Raw genomic sequence first — 18162 nt, forward strand, 5'->3', positions numbered from 1 at the left:
GGAAGAAGCTTGTTGATACTGGGGCTTATATTTAGGGTCTCCTCCTGCTGCTTCTTCCTCCTCTTCCTCTTCCTTTTCTTTCTTTACTTCTTTTTCTTCCTCTTCTTCCCCTTTTCATCCTCCTCCTCCTCTTCTCATTTCTAACAGCTACAACCCAAATTTTCAGTTTTCGTGTGCATTTGGGCGCTAATTCTGCTAATTGAAAGGATTGAACTCAGGAGGCACTGGCAAGTCTCTCTGAGTTGGCATTTTTATTTATTTTGTTTTCTTTTTGTTCTTTTGCTTGTCATGTTAGCCATCTTCACACCTTGAGTCAAAGGTGAATTTCTGACACTCTTTTTTTTCTTGTCCTGGTGATCTGGCCACATTTTCTAATTTTCCCCCTTCAATACTAACAGTCTCTTCATAAGCCACAAGGGATTTTCTGACTTTCGTTGGTTGTTTGGTTGTTTTATTCCTAAGGTTTGAACTGAAGGAATGACTAACATTTTCTTTTTTCTTTTTCTTTTTCTTTCTTTCTTTCTTTCTTTCTTTCTTTCTTTCTTTCTTTCTTCCTTCCTTCCTTCCTTCCTTCTTTCCTTCCTTCTGTTCCTTTCTATAGGCTAAAATTGTTTACAGTGATATCAGCAGGTCAATTTCTAGTTCCCTTGCCCTTTGTATTGGTTAATGGAAGATAAAAGTCCACAGGATCTCCATGAGACTCTTCAATTAACCACCAAAAGGTAGGAAGTAATAGGCCTCTAGCCATGAGCAAAACACCACAAGTTCAAGTCCCAGGACTGGCATATAATGCAAGAAGTCTCATGGATTTTCCTGTCCAAGCTGGCTTAGAACTGTGATCCTAAAATTTCAGTGAGCTGATCAGCTAGAAGTTTTTAACTACAAGTTAACATTTATTTTTTGTTTTGTTTTGTTTTGCCCTTTGGTGCTTTTCCTAGGGTTTTAAATCAGGGCCTAGTATACTCTCCCTGAAAGTTTTTGTTCAGAGCTAGCAGGCTGTCGACTTTGAGCCAAACCCTGATTGCTCATGTTTATTTTTAAAATTTGGGTGCTGGTACTATGCCTCAAACTCAAGGGCTGGTGCTTCTATCTGAACTTTTCATTTTCTCAAGTCTACTGAGTGTTATTACTTGCACCATATGTCAAGTTTGGTTTTGTTTTGCTTTTCCATGGCTGGTACTACACCTTGAACTCAGGGCCTAGCCTCTGGATTTCAAAAATTATAATTATTTCTTTTCTGTTCTGTATGAGTCATGGGCCTTGGATATTGTCCATGAGCTAGCTATTCAGCTCAAGGCTATTACCCTACCCTGAAGCCAAGACCCACTTCCCATTGTCTAGATGATAATTGGAGATAAGATTCTAAAGTCCTTTAGTGCCTGGGATGGCTTCAAACCTTGATCCTCATATCTCAGTAGCTAGGTTTACTGGCGTGAACCCCCATGCCCGACAATATAATTATTTATTTTTTTCTTCTCTGTCTCTGTCCCTCTCCTCTGTTTTCTTTGTTTCTTTTTCCTTTTAATGGTACTGATATTAATAGGAACAGGGGTGCTGTGGGCAGATTGGTGACAGGAGAGTGAGCAGCCACCCTCCCTATCATCAGGACCCTCCCACCAAGCTCCTTTCTCGCTTGACTCCCAGGCAGAGGCTATTCATCTTAGATATACACATGCAACTTGTGAAAGAAGTAGACACTACTGCAAGCAGAATGATCTTCACCACTCAATTCTAGAAAGTTTTAGTGTACAAGTCCTCAAAATTTCTTTGAGAGAGGCAATTTTAACATTACTTGTAGACTTTCTTCCCAAAGCCCTCCCTGTCATTCCTCAGACCAGAAGCACATCCCCAACTGTGTGCTCTGCCATCCACTCAAGTCCCAAGACTCAATCCCCTGCTAAAAATCACAAGTGGTGTGCAAAGGAGAAATTTGCACTTGGAGTTAGAAGGTCCAAAGATTCCCAGATCCAAGGACAGCCCTTTCTTGGCCCCAAAGCCTACTTTCTTATTCACCTGCTCATCTTCCTCACAATTAGGCTGGAGTGATTTGTATCTGATAAAGAAAAGGAAGAGAAAGTCACCTGGAGGCTCTCTTCCAGAACTAAGGGGATATCTATGGCTTTGGCTAAATCACAGATGATAATGCACAATAAGAAAGCACATGGCATAAGTCTATGCTTTTCTCTAAAAAATAAATGTTCTGCATGGTGACAGTGGCTTGTTCCTGAAATCCTAGCTATTTGGGAGGTTGAGCTCTGATGAACAGAGTTCAACACTAGCCTATGAAGGAAATTTCCACGATACTGTTATCTCCATTAACCAGCAAACAGCCAAAAATGGAGCTATGGCTCAAGTGATGAGCACTCCAATACTTCACCACCAAAATCAGAGACAAAAAAACAGGTCCTGAATTCAAGGCACAGAATCAGAACCAAAAATAAAAATGCTTCATCTATCTGTAAATGCAATAGCCCAATATTGTCCTTGCCTGGTGGTTCAGTAGACACAGGGTCCTCAGTCCACTTTCTTCCTAGCTCTCCTCCCTCTACATTATTCCACAGGCCTCCAAGATTGCTTTTGAAACCTTACTTGGAAATGTGGTTTCCTAGGACTTCAACCATGTGACAGCTGAAGTTGTGTGCCAGCATCTTGTGCCTCTGATCATAGTCTCTCACTAAGTAGACTTCTGAGGCTTCTATAGCTTCTGAGTGGAATGAAATATTCTAGGTGGCCAGGTCTAGAAAACTGGACAAGGTGTGCACTTGTCTGATCCCACATTCCCAATACAATACCCCAGTGGGAACAAATGGGCTCTAGATGCCAAGTATTCCCCAGTCTCACCCATGAAAGACCGAGTAGCCCTGAGCTTGAAGAAGGAACATTCACTTTCTAAACAAAATAGCCAGTACTTGCTCCATTGTCCCACAGAGTATATAATTGTGTAGAAAGTTTCAAATAAAGAAAAAGATGACCTTTCTGGTGTGCAGGGACCAGGTTCATCACCAGCATCTCCAGCAGGCTTGCCTCCAGGCTTCACACATTATAGGGCACAATCACAGGCCTGCCTGAGTCATTGCCACTCTATGGGGTAAAGACAAAGTATCTTTTAAAAGTGGAAATGGTTGGTGAAGATCCTCTCCCACTCTTTAGGCTTCCTAATTAATTTACTAGCTATGTCCTTTGCCATACAAAAGCTCTGCAGTTTAATGCAGTGCCACTTATCCAGCCTTTCTCTGATTTGTTGATTCTTGGTCCTTATTAAGAAAGTTTCGACCTATGCCAAGGAGGCCTAGTGTATCTCCTATTCCTTCTTGTAAAGTTTTCAGTGTGTCAGCTTTTACCTCCAGGTCTTTGATCCATTTGGAGTTAATTCTATTGCAGAGTGACAAAGAAGGATCTAACTTTAGTTTTCTGCACGTGCTTAACCAGTTCTGCCAGCACAACTTGTTGAAGAGGCTGTCTTTCTTCCATTCTATTTTTTTGGCTCCCTTGTCAAAGATTAGGTGGCCATAGGTCTGTGCTCTTCGCTGTCCACAACTATGCTACCATGCTACTTCAGAAACACTGTTAACTTAGGATTCTTAATTTATTACAACTATTTTTAGATATAGTGTACAGTTTGGTTTCGGAGGTAGTACTATATTCTGAGAATATTCTCCAAAATATCTAATAATTATAATGAAAATAAAATCTATTTTCACTTCATTTGATATGCACTTTCAATTTTTGTTTTGAGTTCTTTTCTGATAGCACTTAGATTAACATACAAAGTTATCCTGTAACTCTGTAAAGGAATTTCCTTCATGTACTCACAAGTTTTTCTATCTTTATACCTTTTTATACTTGTTTTTCTATTGAATTCTCAGATACAAGTGCACACATTAGCCTACACTAAGGACTATTAATTCTCTCTCTTCAACTCCACATTTTTCCCTTGAAATGTCTGGAGAAGCTACATTCATGGAACTGTCATCTCTCATAAGGACACTTTTTCTGAAGCACTCTCTGAGGGACCCTATGAGTCTTTTAGCACTTAAGTTTAGCATGATAAAATAAAAGGAAATAGTATTATCTAAGATACTGGGTAGGAGGTGTTACTGAATGGTATATATGGAACAGGACATGCTGCCATACATGTGACAGGTACCACTGTCAAGTGATCCCTCTTTAACAGTACACATGGAAATAATGCATTGTGTTACAGAGCCATAGTAACACAAACAAGTTGATATTGACACAAAAATAGACCCAAAGATCAATGGGACAGATTGGAAGACCCAGAAATAAAACCATATACTTACATTTGTCTGATCTTCCACAAAGGATCCAAAGACATACACTGAAAATGCCTCTTAAAGTATTGGTTCTGTAATCCTAGCAACTCAGAAATCTGAGATCTGATGATCAAGGTGCAAAGCTAGTCTGGGCAAGAAAGTCCGTGAGACTCTATCCCTAATAAACCACCAGGAAACTAGTACTGGCACTGTGCTCAGAGAAGGGATACCAGCCTCAGATGGTGGTTTTTCTTTAAAGCTAGTTTTGCATCTCACTTTGAAGGTATTTGGGGGATAAGGTTACACAGACATAACAGTTAAAGTAAATGAGTTCAGCCAAATACTAGTGGCTCACACCTGCAGATTCATGTTCAAAGTCAGCCGAGGCAGAAAAGATACTGTAAGCCTCTTACATCTTGTGAAGTACTAAAAAACCAGTAGTGGCACAGTGGCACAATGTGCTAGTGGTTTAGCCTTGAGCAAAAGAGCTCAGTGACATTACCCTGAGTTCTAGCCCCAAGACTGAAGGGAAAAGAAAGATCATAAATATAAACAGTGCACACAATAGACTACAGACTCAAGATGAATGATTAAATTAACAAATAATGAATATAGTCAACAACAATTCTTTGAAATTTGTAAATGAGGAATGTAGCAAAAAATGATGAGAAAACAATGATTCATTTCTAATCACTCTTGTATTATTTGTTTTGAAATCATTAACTGCTTTTAAACTAAACAGGCACGTAAGTATCATTTTGGAGAAAAACAACTTATATTCTCTTTTCATATAAAACATGTGTAACCCCTTTACTTAGTACTTCACATAATTCCAGTATGTGATTATATCATAACTCCTCAATTTCCTTTTTTCTCTCAATCCTCCCTCCTGTCTATCCTTGTGCTTAAACTCGAGGCATCACTCATGCTAGGTAAGTGCTCTACAAGTTGAGCTGCACACCCTGCTCTTTTTGTTTTACTCATTTTTATACTAGGGTTTATGTTTATGACCAGGTCAACTTGGAACACAATCTTTCTTTTTACCCTTTCTAAGTAGATGAGGTAAAAAGCACAATGCACTGGGTTCACCTATTGATTGAGATACAGTATTGTGAACATTTTGCCTAATCCTCCGTTTCTCAGTATCTTTTATTTGTTGGCGGTGGGATAATGGGTCTTGAACTCTGGGCCTGGGCGTGGTATCTGAACTCTTCATCTCAAGGTTACCACCCTACCCCTAAACCCACAGCCACACTTCCCATTTTCTAGTGATTAATTGGAGATGAGTCTCTTGGTATCGGGGTCCTCAGATCTCAGCCTCCTGAGTAACTAGGATTACAGTCAGGAGACACCCTCCAGGGCTTCTCAGTAATTGAAGTAACTAGGAATACATATGACAGCTATCATGCTTTGCTCTAATTACTAACAATTAAAACACTTGAACAAAGTTTTAATAATTTAAAACGTATGAACATAGTTCTAATATTTTTAAATGTTGACTTCAGGGACAATGGCTGCTTTTTAGTTTCCTAGTTTCAAATTTCACCAAATTTTTGTTTAACTTTTTATTTCCCAGAGTAAAAAAAAAGGTGATTAAGTATTTGAAAAAAAGTAAAAAAAAGCTTAAAAGAAAGCATCCTTGCCTGCATAACTTTGCAAAAAGATTTGACATCATAGTTGATTTTTATGGAGAGTGTATCCCATGCACAGATCTTGTCATCCTCATCACTTATTCTGAAACAGCCTGTACAAAGGAGAGAAAGCCAGGCTGTCTGAAACCCCACCAAGGGAAATCACAGTGGCCATCTCTCAACTTTTGACCTGAAATGATTCAAGGATAAGGGCAGGTTAAACATAACATCAAATCAGAGGAATAGGAAAAAATAAATCAATTTTCCAAATATATGAGATCAAAGAGTGGGTAAAGATTGTGTATAACACTTACGGTAGGTATTTGAACAAACATCTTTTACTATTACAAAAAAAGAGCAACAAATGAAACCTCAAAGGCATCTTGGAGCAATAAATTCAGTGTTGCATACTTGAGAAATGAGTATCTAGCCTTTTCATTCTGTCAACCTAGCATTTTCATTCTGTCAATTGCTTTTTTACTCTATTATAGCAGTGGTGGTTTCATTCGGAATACTAAATAAAAACAATAGCCTCAACACAACAGAAAAGTAAAAATTAAGTGGCTGTTTTCTAAAACGCAGAGTATACATTGTAAAATGATAAATTCAAGGTAGTTAGCAGTCCTATCACCTTACACATGTGTCTTTATGATAAGGTCATTACAAATTCTCCTTTCTATCTTTTTGTAAATATATTGTGTATTATTGTGAACTATATTACACCATTATGTGACTCTACATTATTATGTTGTGAGCTCTAGTCACCCTACTGTGCAGCAGAATGACTTTGCCATCTGTGCTATTCTTCTAACTTACGATGAAAAATGGAAGGCAATTACACAGTTACATGAGCTGACATTAATTTGGAAAATTGTGATGTGCTTATTTGGTAATGTAAGATGAATTCAAACTGTGTTTTCAAGACTATTAGACCTATAAATTGCTTTAATATAGCACTTAGTTCATTATCAGTGTTAGGTAAACAAAATAAATAGTGGCTGACAAAAAAATAAATAAATAAAATGCAGAGTATATTATACTCAGAGGAGATTCCCTTACCAGTGCATGCCTGACATTTTTAGTACTGACACTAATAGGAAGTTCTGAAACAGAAAAGGAGAATGACTGACCCCTTTTAGTCTCACTCAAATTAGAAATCACAGTTCTATGATGCTCGCTGAAACAAACCACTGATTATATCCCTAGCCATTGATGTAGAAAGTAGCAGCTGATGGTCATCTTCAGTTTGCAAGGACATAAACTGAACACAATTCTGGAATGATTCTGCCCTTCTGCAGATGTGCTACAGAGAGTCTATTTCCATTACCAAGACTGGCTGAGAACACAAAGCAGTAGCTCACCTCTGTGAAGGAAAGACAAAACCATTAGCCAACTCTCATATAAGCAATTTGTAATGTGTTATGATGAACAAGAGTCTGGTTTCTCAGTTGTAAAATAATTTCATTGTTTTTCTTTCATGTGTGTCAGGACTGTGGCTTGAACCCAGGATTCTTCCTCTCTCTTGGCTTTTTCTCTTACAGATAACATGCTACCAAATAAGCCATAGCACTACGTCCGGGTTTCTCACTGCTTAACTTGAGACAAGTCTCACCGTATTTCCTGCCTGGGATGGCCTGGACTCTTGATCCTCAGATCTCAGCCTCCTAAGCAGAGGATTATTGGCATAAGCCACCAAAGTCTGTCATAATTGTTCCTATGATAAAATTCAAAATGGCACTGGGTACAGTGGCTCAGACTTGTAATCCTAGCTACTAGTCAGCTCGGGCACTAAAGAATGAGACTCTTTTTTTTCCAGTCCTGGGCCTTGAACTTGGGGCCTCATCACTGTCCTTAGGCTTTCTCAAGGCTACAGCTCTACCACTGCAATCACAGCACCATTTCTGGCTTTTTTCTATATATGTGGTACCAAGGATAGAATGTAGGACTTTGTGCATGCTAGGCAAGCACTCTTACCACTAGGCCAAACTCCTGGCCCGAGAACCTGAGACTCTTATCTCTGGTTAATCACTAGAAAATGGGAAAGGGAGCTGTGTGTCCAGGGGTAGGGCAATAAGCCTTGAGCAAAAGAGCTAAGGGAAAAGCCCAATTCCTGTGCTCTGGCTTTAAGTTCAAACCCCAGAGCTAGCAAAATTAAAAACGTCTCAAGGACTCTCTTGCCACATCTCAGATCTCAACCTCCTAGCAGTAGGATTACAGGCAGGTGCCACCAATGCCATGTTTGAACAACTTTTGTGTCGTCCCCAAGAATGTGGACTCCCCACAACACTGGTAGGCAAGATAGACACATGTCTCAGGGCAGCGCGCACTGACTGCACTCAGGTTTAAAAATGGGTGTGTGCACACGACAACTAGAATATTCGACAGGAAGAAACCCATGGCCCGTAGGTGGAATGATGTGCATCGGTCAAGGCGTGGACTCCTTTTCAGGGCTGAGGATACTGAAATGCTGAGGTCAAAGCAGGTCTGGGTGTCCTCAGTCCCAGGCCAAGGCATGTGAGGAGCCCAAGACCAGAGGAGCTGGGTATCAGTTAGGCTCTAGCACTATCTGCAGAGCCAAAGGAGCTGGACTCATTACAGCAGCAGCAGAGGATGCTGGGGTCCAATGCTGGGTCCCAAGGGATCCAGGCCAAGTGAACGCTGCACAACAGCTCCCAGTGCACACCAGTAGAGGACCACTTCACCCACCCCTACCACTTTCTCACCAACCTTTGGGTGTGGTTGGATCAGCAGAGAAGCAGGGTGCACCATTGAGGATGGAGGGGGGAGGTCTGAGGTTGGAACCACAAGATTGCACCGGGAGAGACTGGAAAGCTACACAAGAAGGCCGATCTCTACGGATACAGGTATTTACTAGCAAGTGCATAAGAGGGCACCAGGGGTCTGGTGGCTCCATGGTGTCCAACACTAGTTTTGAGGGTGGGACTCTCCCCACAGTGCTGACTCAGTGGAAACTTGGAGCCTGCAAGGCCTTGCGGGTAATTGTTCTCCAGCAGCCACTGTCTCTGCCCAGGTGGAACCTAAGCAGCTAACACCCTGAGGATCTAGGATGACAGGCAGCAGCCAGTGGCTCCCAAAGCTTACATTATCTTTGATTTAAAAACTCACAAGACTTCACTACAAATTATTGTTGTCAATAACAGTTCAATGTGAAGTAACAGGATGTAGTAATTTTATAAAGTGGACATACATATGTGGGAAATTTACAATTAAGGAATCAATACTGTTTACACTAGTATAAACAATAAAACACTTAGTAATAAATATATCCAAAATGAATGATACAGAGAAGATTAGCATGGCCCCTGTGCAAGGATGACATGTAAATTTGTGAAGCATTCCATATTTTTGTACATATATTTGTTTTTTTGAAATAGGATAGGGCTCACACTGCAATCCTAGCCACTCAGTAGTTAGCTGAAAAAAATTATTAAAGAAAAGGCAAGGCCAGTAGTTTGGCATAGAGGTAGAGTCCTTGACTACTAGGAATGAAGACCGGATTCAATTCCTTGGTACCACATACATAGAAAAAAAGCCAGAAGTGGTGCTGTGGCTCAGGTGGTAGAAATCTAGCAATGAGAAAGCCCAAGAACATTGCTCAGGCCCCAGGTTCAAGCCCCAGGACTGTCAAAAAATTAATTTAAAATTTTTGATTTATCTAATAAATGAATTTATTAATAGGACAGGTCAGTCATCAGGAGAACCATCCCATATCACTCTGTGAACAGGCTGAGTAATGGTCACCAACAGGTGGGGTACAAAGGGAGATGGGGACTGACCCCAACCACTGATTTGGTCTTCCCTGGGTTGGGGCTGCTTCATGGTTCAGTGCCCATGGGAAGGACCAGCTTCTTTTGCCTTGCCCCTGATCCTCAATGCCAGGACCCATATGTCTTTACTGCCGAGGCTGGCTTTGAAACGTGATCCTCACATCTCAGTCGCCTGAGTAGCTAGGATGACAGGCGTGAGCCAACAACTCCTGGCTCAAGGCTACTTTTACTATTAACATCTTATTTATTTTTTTGTGGGTCATGGGGCTTGAACTCACTCTGCTCGTTGTCCCTGAGCTCTACAGCTCAAGGCTACCACCCTACCCTTGAGCCAACCCCCACTTCCAGTTTTCTAGAGGTAATTGGAGATAAGAATCACAAGTCTCAAAATCATGAGAAGGGGTGTCAATGAGTGAGAAGTAATGCACCTACTACCTGGCCAATGAACTGTAACCCCTCTATACATTACCCCAATAATAGAAAGTAAAGTTAATTTTTTTCAGTCCTTTTGTGCCCAGGCTGGCCTTGAACCTTGATCCTCAGATCTCAGCCTCCTGAGTAGCTAAGATTATAGGCGTGACACACCAGGACTGGCTCCATCTAACCATCTTCTAACTTCCTTTACTTCCTCATTTTTCCCATTACTTCCAGAATTAAGTTTAACAAAACCATGTCTTAATTGTGTTTTGTTTTTTTTGTTTTTTGTTTTTTTTGCCAGTCCTGGGCTTGAGCTCAGGGCCTGAGCACTGTCCTTGGACTTTCTCAAGGCTAGAGCTCTACCACTTGAGTCTCAGCACCACTTCCAGCTTTTTTCTATGTTTGTGGTACCGAGGAATCGAACCCGGGTCTTCATGCATGCTAGGCAAGCACTTTAACCACTAGGCCAAACTCCTGGCCCCCTTAATTGTGTTTTGGTACAGCTATCTTCAGAGAGATGGAGTAAGGAAAAGTAGTGATGGCAGAGAGATAGTCATCCTCCTGAGAGCTTCTCTTTCAACCTCCAGAACAGGGAGAAAGCAAAGACACTTCATATCATCCACACCTGTGTTTTATTATAACTCAGGAAAAAACAATGAGTAAGATAAACCATCTCAAACAACACATCACTAGTGATTAATTCAAAAAAAGGAAAAACTAGTCATTTTGGGGTTACTCATCAAAATTCTAAAGATTTTTCTCTTTATTTACCCACCAAAGAACCAGAATTGGTGCAGTGGCTCAACTGGTAGAGTATTAACCTCGAGCAAAAATGGTTAACAAGGTGCCTAGGTTCCGAGTTCAAGCTGCCAAGACTTTTACCAACACTCAAAGAAAATGTATACCCAATAGTGTGTCCTTCCATGTTCTCTGAATATTTCAGGAACTAAGTAGGGAATAAAAGGTGTTAAGACAAGCTGGGAATGGTGGCTCACACCTGTAAACCTAGCTACTCAGGAGGCTGAGATCTGAGGATTGACTTTCAGAGCCAGCCTGGGCAGTAAAGATCACTAAAGGCCAAGAGACTCTTATCTCCAATTAATCACTAGAAAAGGGGAAGAGGGGCTGTGGTTGAATGGGGTAGGGTGGTATCCTTGAGCTGAAGAGCTCAGGGACATTGCCAAGGCCCGGAGTCCAACTCCCATGACCCACAAAAAAAAATAGGTGTTAAGAGAGATTTGACTTCTGTGCAAATTTTATGATAAACATGGAATTGCATCTTCTATTCAAAAATTGAACTCTATGTAGTATGTCATTGCTATAATGCATGGACCACACATACAGCGAGAGAGTTTAGAGGAGTAGTGGAGAAATAGATGCTTTCTGTGTTCTTGGCTGATTAAAACTCATTGAACATTTGCTCTGTTTGCCACTTTTCTTCTAGCAAATCACTTCACTGATAAACACTGAGGTGTGCCTTCCAGATGGAAGATTTTCCTCGATTGTTATAATAATGAGACTTCTCTCTCCTGTGTGTTTTATAAGTACAGAGCCATGAATTCTTAGTAAAGGACATTCCACAGTTGTTCCATTGAAACAATTTCTCACCTGTGTGTTTTCTGCTGCAAACTGAGGTATGACTTTTTGGAAAAACTTCGCAGGTGCTGGTGTCTCAAGCTTGGAATCCTAGCTACTCAGGAGGCTGAGATCTGAGGATCATGATTCAAAGCCAGCGATGGCATGAAAAGTCCAAGAGACTCATATCCAATTAACTACCAGACATTAACTACTCTTACATACAATTAACTAGCCGACAAATAAAGTAAAAGAAAAACAAAAACAAGCAACTTTCCACATTTGTTTCATTCATAGGATTTCTCTCATGTGGAACCCTGAACTGTGCCTTCTGAGTGAAAGACTGCATATTTGCTATATTCATAAGCCTTCACTCTGTGAGTACCCTGATGCAAACCGAGTTTTCTTTTAGGAAAAAGACTTCACATATTTTATTACAGTCTTAAGGTTTCTCATCGGTGAGAATTCTCTTATGGTTGCTTAGGTGTCATATCTATGTGAAGAACATTGCATATTTGTTACCTTCATATGGTTTCTCTCATTTTGTCATCTTTGATGATTACTAAGGCTTTCCTCTGGATGAAAGGGTTTTCACATTTATAACATTCATAAGGTTTTTCTCCTGTTATTTTTTTTCTGATAGTTGGCAAGGTCTGTCTTCTGGATGAATGGTTTCTTACACTGATTACCTAAGTTTTCTCTCCTGTGTGTGTATTCTGAGGATTAGTAAGTTTTGCATTCGGGGTGAAAAACATTCGTTGTATTCATAAAATTTTTGTCTTGTGTGTGTTCTGATGATTATTAAGGCTTGTTTTCCAGATGAAAGACTTTCCACATCTGTTACATTGATAATATTTCTCTCCTGTGTATATTCTCTGATGCAAAGGGAGGTATGACTTCTTTCTGAAAGACTTTCCACACCTGTTACATTGATAAGGTTTCTCACCAGTGTGTGTTTTCTGATGGGTATTAAGGTGTGACTTGTAGGCAAAAAACTTTCTGCATTTCTTACACTCATAAGGTTTCTCTCCTGAGTGTGTTCTCTGATGCAATATGAGGTATGACTTCATTCTGAAAGACTTTTGACATTTCTTGCATTCATATGGTTTCTCTCCTGAGTGTGTTGTCTGATGATTAGTAAGGCTTGTCTTCCAGGAGAATGACTTTCCACACTCATTACATTCATAAGTTTTCTCTCCTCTGTGTGTTCTCTGATGGAGAGTAAGTTCTATTTTCTTGGTGAAAGACTTTCCACACATGTTACATGTATAAGGTTTCTCTCCTGTGTGTCTTTTCTGATGATCAGAAAGGTTTGACTTGTCGCTGAAAGACTTACCACACACAGTACATGTATAAGGTTTCTCCCCTGTATGCACTCTGTGATGGTTAGTAAGGTATTCCTTCTTGGTGAAAGACTTTCCACACGTGTTACATGTATAAGGTTTCTCCCCTGTATGCACTCTGTGATGGGTAGTAAGCTGTTTCTTCTGGGTGAAAGACTTTCCACATGTGTTACATGTATAAGGTTTCTCTCCTGTGTGTATTCTCTGATGGGTTAGTAAGGCGATCCTTCCAGGTGAAAGACTCTCCACACATGTTACATGTATAAGGTTTCTCTCCTGTGTGTAATCTCTGATGGGTAGAAAGGTGTGTCTTCTGGGAGAAGGACTTTCCACAATCTTTACATCCATAAGGTTTCTCTCTGGTGTGTATTTGCTGATGATTATTAAATTCTAACTTCTGGGTGAAAGAATTTCCATGTCTGTTGCATTCATATGGTTTCTTTTTTGTATGAATTCTCCAGTGTCTCCTAAGAGCTGATTTCCTGGTGTATGGTTTTCCACATCTGGTACATTCAAGTGTTTTCTTCCCTCTCTGAACTACTGTTTGGGTATTGTGAGTAGAATTATCATAGTCATCTCTATGCTGCTTATGGATATTGTCAGACTCTCCCACAAGAACACAATTCTGCTTTAAAATTATGCTCTCTGAGTTTAAAACCTTCCCTTCTTCACCATTTTCAAAATACTCCAGCTCATCAGAATACTCAAATTTTGGTCTAAAATGCTCTGAATATCTGAAGGATTCTTCAACTACAGGAGATACAATTGGCCTATATGCAGCACGTATGTCATCAAGCTCACTATAAAGTCCCATGTTCTGACACTCACTGAATTCTTCAGTCTTCATCACTAAGGAGTCTAGATTACTTCTACTCAGCTCTGTCTTACATTTTGAAGTCAAATCAAATGTTCTCACTAATCTCCCTCTTTCTTCCACTGTACAACTATTCGTGACTGCTACTTCACAAAGACATCCAACTGAATTTTCCTGGCAGGTTGTAATTATGTCCTCCATTTCTTGGACATCTAAAACGAGTTAAAATTAAAAAAAGACAAAAATATAAATAAGATTCCAATATTCTTTAATGTAAAGAAGTTTGCTTTGCTTAATTTTTTTTTGCATTCCAGAGGTTGAAGTCAGCCTGGGTGTTGAGCCCTTCAGCTCAATGATACCACCCTACCCTTGAGCCAAGCCCCACTTCCCATTTTCTCCAGGTAAGTTGGAGATAAGAGTCTCAGGTCCTTTCGTGCCTGGACTGGTTTTGAAACTTGATTCTCAGACCTCAGCCTCCTGGGTAGGATTACTGATGTGAGCCATTGCACCCGGCTTTGTTGTTGTTGTTATTGTTCTTGTTGTTGTTCTGGTTGTGGGGCTTGAAGTCTGGCCCTGGGCACTGTCCCTGGGCTCTTCAGCTCAAGGCTACCACCATACCCATGGAGACACAGAGCTATGGCCTGTTTTCTAGTGGTTAATTGGGAGATAAGAGACTCAGGGTCTTTAGTGCCCAGGCTGGCTTTGAATTATGATCCTTAGATATCAGCCTCTGGAGTAACTAGGATTCCAGGTGTGAACCACCATGCCAGGTCAAGGTAAAGACATTTTCTCCCATCCTAAATGTTAGGACTTTAAAACATCACAAATAATTCTACTATGTATTGGTAGGGTTTTAAGATGAGTACTTATCATCTGCATATAGTATCCTTATGGTTCTGTTTTTCAAATACTATTTTGATTTATCATAAGGGAATAAGATGTTTCTTTTATTTTCTTGAAATATGTGTATATTACCATTTCCCTTCTCAACCATTAAGTGAGGAACAGGCATATTTTCTAGAGGATACCACTAAAGTATTTTATCCATCCCTTTGCCTTTTACCTAAGTGGTAATGGTTCTTGAGAGTAAGGATTTATACACAAATCTCTTCAGTACTAACTTCTCACTATCAACTTCTTTATGTATCTATGGGAATTTTAAAGTTCATTTCTATAAATCTTAGACAAAGTCTAAGTCTAAATCCCTTTTCAGGCAATCCTGACCATCAGAACAATGAAAGATCGAGGATAATCCAGCTCAGGAGCTGTCAATCATCCACTGTAGACTATAACCTTTGATTCAAAATCACAGTCTCTGCCCACCACTGACAAGCCATTTTTCTTATCAGAGGACACCATCACTGGCATATTCCATTTTATACTATATCTGTGTTTTCCTAGTTACAGAGAAAATGAAATTTCATTTTCTGTATCTCTATTTTTTTTGCTTCAGAATAATTTCCACAAAGAAGAGAATTTTTAACTCTAACTCTACTTCCACACAAAACTCATTACGTCTCCATATGAATTCTTGCAACACCCAGAACTACAGGAACTAGGAATGTTATTGCTTAGTACTGCTCAAGATGTATTTACCTACTGTGCTCTGCTTTCACCATCACTTTGCAAAATCCAATAATTCACCTGTAAAATTCTTTTCTGAGACTTCTCATATCCATGGATCTGCACCTTGCTCAAGCTGTACAATCAATATAGGTTTGGCTAAACAATGCCCTGTGGATAAGGATTAGTGGAGAATTATTGCTCATAGTGTGTCATCTGTGTTATAAGGTCTCACACATGCTGTTCACAAGGTTGCTCCTAACACTCCTTTCTCATTTCTCACTGGTTCCATTTATTAACTTTTCCCTAGCTTTAGAATTTTTCCCCATTGTGTGCCTGGAACTCAGCATTTACTCCAGGCTAGCATTCAATCAGTTTGAGCCCTCGGTTCAAATTCCAGCTCATGAGGGCTTGATTGTAGGTAGATTTCAGCCTCCTGAGTAGGTAGGATTTCAAGCAAAACCAGTGCACCAGTGCCCGGTTTGGATTATGAATACACACTTTAGTGATTCCTAGATCATACTTTCAATAGTCACATACATTGTACTCTAGATTATATATCCAACTACATTAATCATCTCAGGTTTGTAAAGACAGTCCCTTATTAGGGAACATAGTTCAGAATTTTTTTCAAACTACTGATTTGGCTGCTTAAATAATGAGAATAAATCACTAGAAAAAGGCAAGTTAGGCTGTGGCTCAAGGGTAGGGTGGTACCCTTGAGCTGAAGAACTCAGGGACAGCGTTGAGGCCCTTGACTAATGAAAAAAAAAAGGATTACATAATCAAGTTGAAGTTTTCCTTAAAAGAAAGAAAACGATACTCAGGCCAGGAGTTTGTCCTCGTGGTAGAGTGCTTACCAAGCATGCACAAAGACCCATGTTTGATTCCTTGGTACCAGATAAAAGTTGGAAATGGTGTGGCGGTTCAGGTGGGAGAGCGCTAGCCTTGAGGAAAAGCCCAAGGACAGTGCTCAGGCCCTGATTTCAAGCTCTACAACTGGAAAAAAGTAAAATAAACAAGAAGGAAATGATACTGGTAGGTGCCCATGGTTCACACCTGTAATACTAGCTGCTCAGGAGGCTGAGATCTGAGGATTGCAGTTCAAAGCCAGTGCAGGCACAAATGTCTGAGACTCTTTATCTCCAACTAACCACTAGAAAACAAAAACTCATGCTGTGGCTCAAAGTGGCAGAGAACTAGCTTTCAGATGAAGAGCTTGACTGTGCACAGTCCTAGAGCTCATACTCAATTACAAAAAACAGCTACAAAAAAAGTGAAAAAGAAAAGAAAGAAACGACACTTCCCACTGAAAGAAATATTCCATCTAAATAGAACTAATAGAACTAACTTCACCTACCCACTAAAAACAAATCACTTGAACTTTGAAGATGAGGTAAATTGTGCTCACCCAATGAAACCAGGTTGCTGTAGTTCTCCAGCATTACATCTCTATACAGAGTCTTCTGAGCAATGTTTAGGTTCTGCCACTTCTCACAGCTGAAGTCCACAGCCACATCTCCAAATGAAACCATCTCCTGAAATGGCATATTTCCTTCAAGAAATTAGCTCTGAGTCATGAGCACATCAATTCTGGAATTGCATTCTTCTACATGTAAGCTTTGGTCTCACATAAAATATTTCCAGCTTCCTGTGTTATCCATAGAATGAGAGAAAGAAAACTAAAAATAGACATATTTTCCCCTATATTAAGTAGATAATTACAAAGTTTCCCTAGTATGTTAGAATACATTTCAGCCGCTACCAATAGAGACAAGATAAAAATCTAAGGAGCTAATAATTTGGGATGACAGCATTAGTTATAAGTAGATGTCTGATAGAGTAGTTTTAGCACCTTTTGATAAAATTCACTACATATCAAGGTAACAAGGAAGTAAAAAAAATAATAATTCCTGTATGTTCATATTCTGCCTCACTAAAAAAGCCATTTAGAGCTACTATTAAAAAGTGCCCTCATGGTTGTGAGGTTAGCCTAGTGGTAGAGGGCTTGCCTAGCATGCACAAAGACCCGGGTTCAATTCCTCGGTACCACATACATAGAAAAAAGCCGAAAGTGTTGCTAAGGCTCAAGTGGTAGAGCTCTAGCCTTGGGAAAGTCCAAAGACAGGGCTCAGGCTCTGAGCTCAAGCCCAGGACAAAGCAAAAAGAAAATAAAGTGCCCTCAAAAGCAATCAAAACACGCCAAAATCACAGGGAATAAAACCACACCAGTAGATCTTTGAAAAGCATAGTTTCCAGGTGAGTATTAAAGGGAGCAACAGTACTTGAGAAGGTATGTAATGATTAATTTGGTCCTTACAAGATTTGACTTAGGTCCCCAAATAAAAACATGACAAAAAATTAACTGGCACAAAAACAAGCTATGGTAATCAATTATATTAAATTTCCAAAGATTAAGGCTGATCGTCCATAACCTGATACTGATACTTCCTACATAAGCAAAAGAAAGGCTTGCACAAAATTTTGTGAACATTGCCTACCTGCTAAAATACAGAATATAGTTGAGAAGTGCATAAAATATTTCTTGATAAAATTTTTGTTTATGCTCAGCCATGTTATCCTAGCTGTTCAGCAGGCTGAGATCTGAGGATCACAGTTCAAAACCAGCTCGGGCACTAAAGAAGCTGAGACTCATCTCCAATTAATCAGTAGAAAATGGAAAGTGGGACTTCTTATCTCCCATTAATCAGTAGAAAATGGGAAGACGGATTTCTGAAAACACCATAAACTATATCA

General features: G+C 39.9%; 1 protein-coding gene and 1 non-coding gene across 2 annotated transcripts in view; one reads left to right on the forward strand and one right to left on the reverse strand.

Moving 5' to 3' along the window:
• The window catches only part of LOC150039538 (uncharacterized), a 62412-nt gene extending 48537 nt beyond the window's left edge, over positions 1-13875 (reverse strand). Inside the window, 3 exon segments of the mRNA XM_090327763.1 lie at positions 12281-12311; positions 12468-13241; positions 13243-13875. Coding sequence (XP_090183889.1) covers positions 12281-12311; positions 12468-13241; positions 13243-13875 — 1438 coding nt within the window.
• On the forward strand, positions 9169-9273 carry LOC150039541 (U6 spliceosomal RNA). Its single transcript, XR_016534335.1, has one exon. It is a non-coding gene; the product is annotated as a U6 spliceosomal RNA (small nuclear RNA).
• Positions 13876-18162: the final 4287 nt, after the last annotated feature.

Source organism: Megascapheus bottae, unplaced genomic scaffold, assembly GCF_031878675.1.
Source record: "Megascapheus bottae isolate mThoBot1 unplaced genomic scaffold, mThoBot2.hap1 HAP1_SCAFFOLD_144, whole genome shotgun sequence".
NCBI lineage: Eukaryota > Metazoa > Chordata > Mammalia > Rodentia > Geomyidae > Megascapheus > Megascapheus bottae.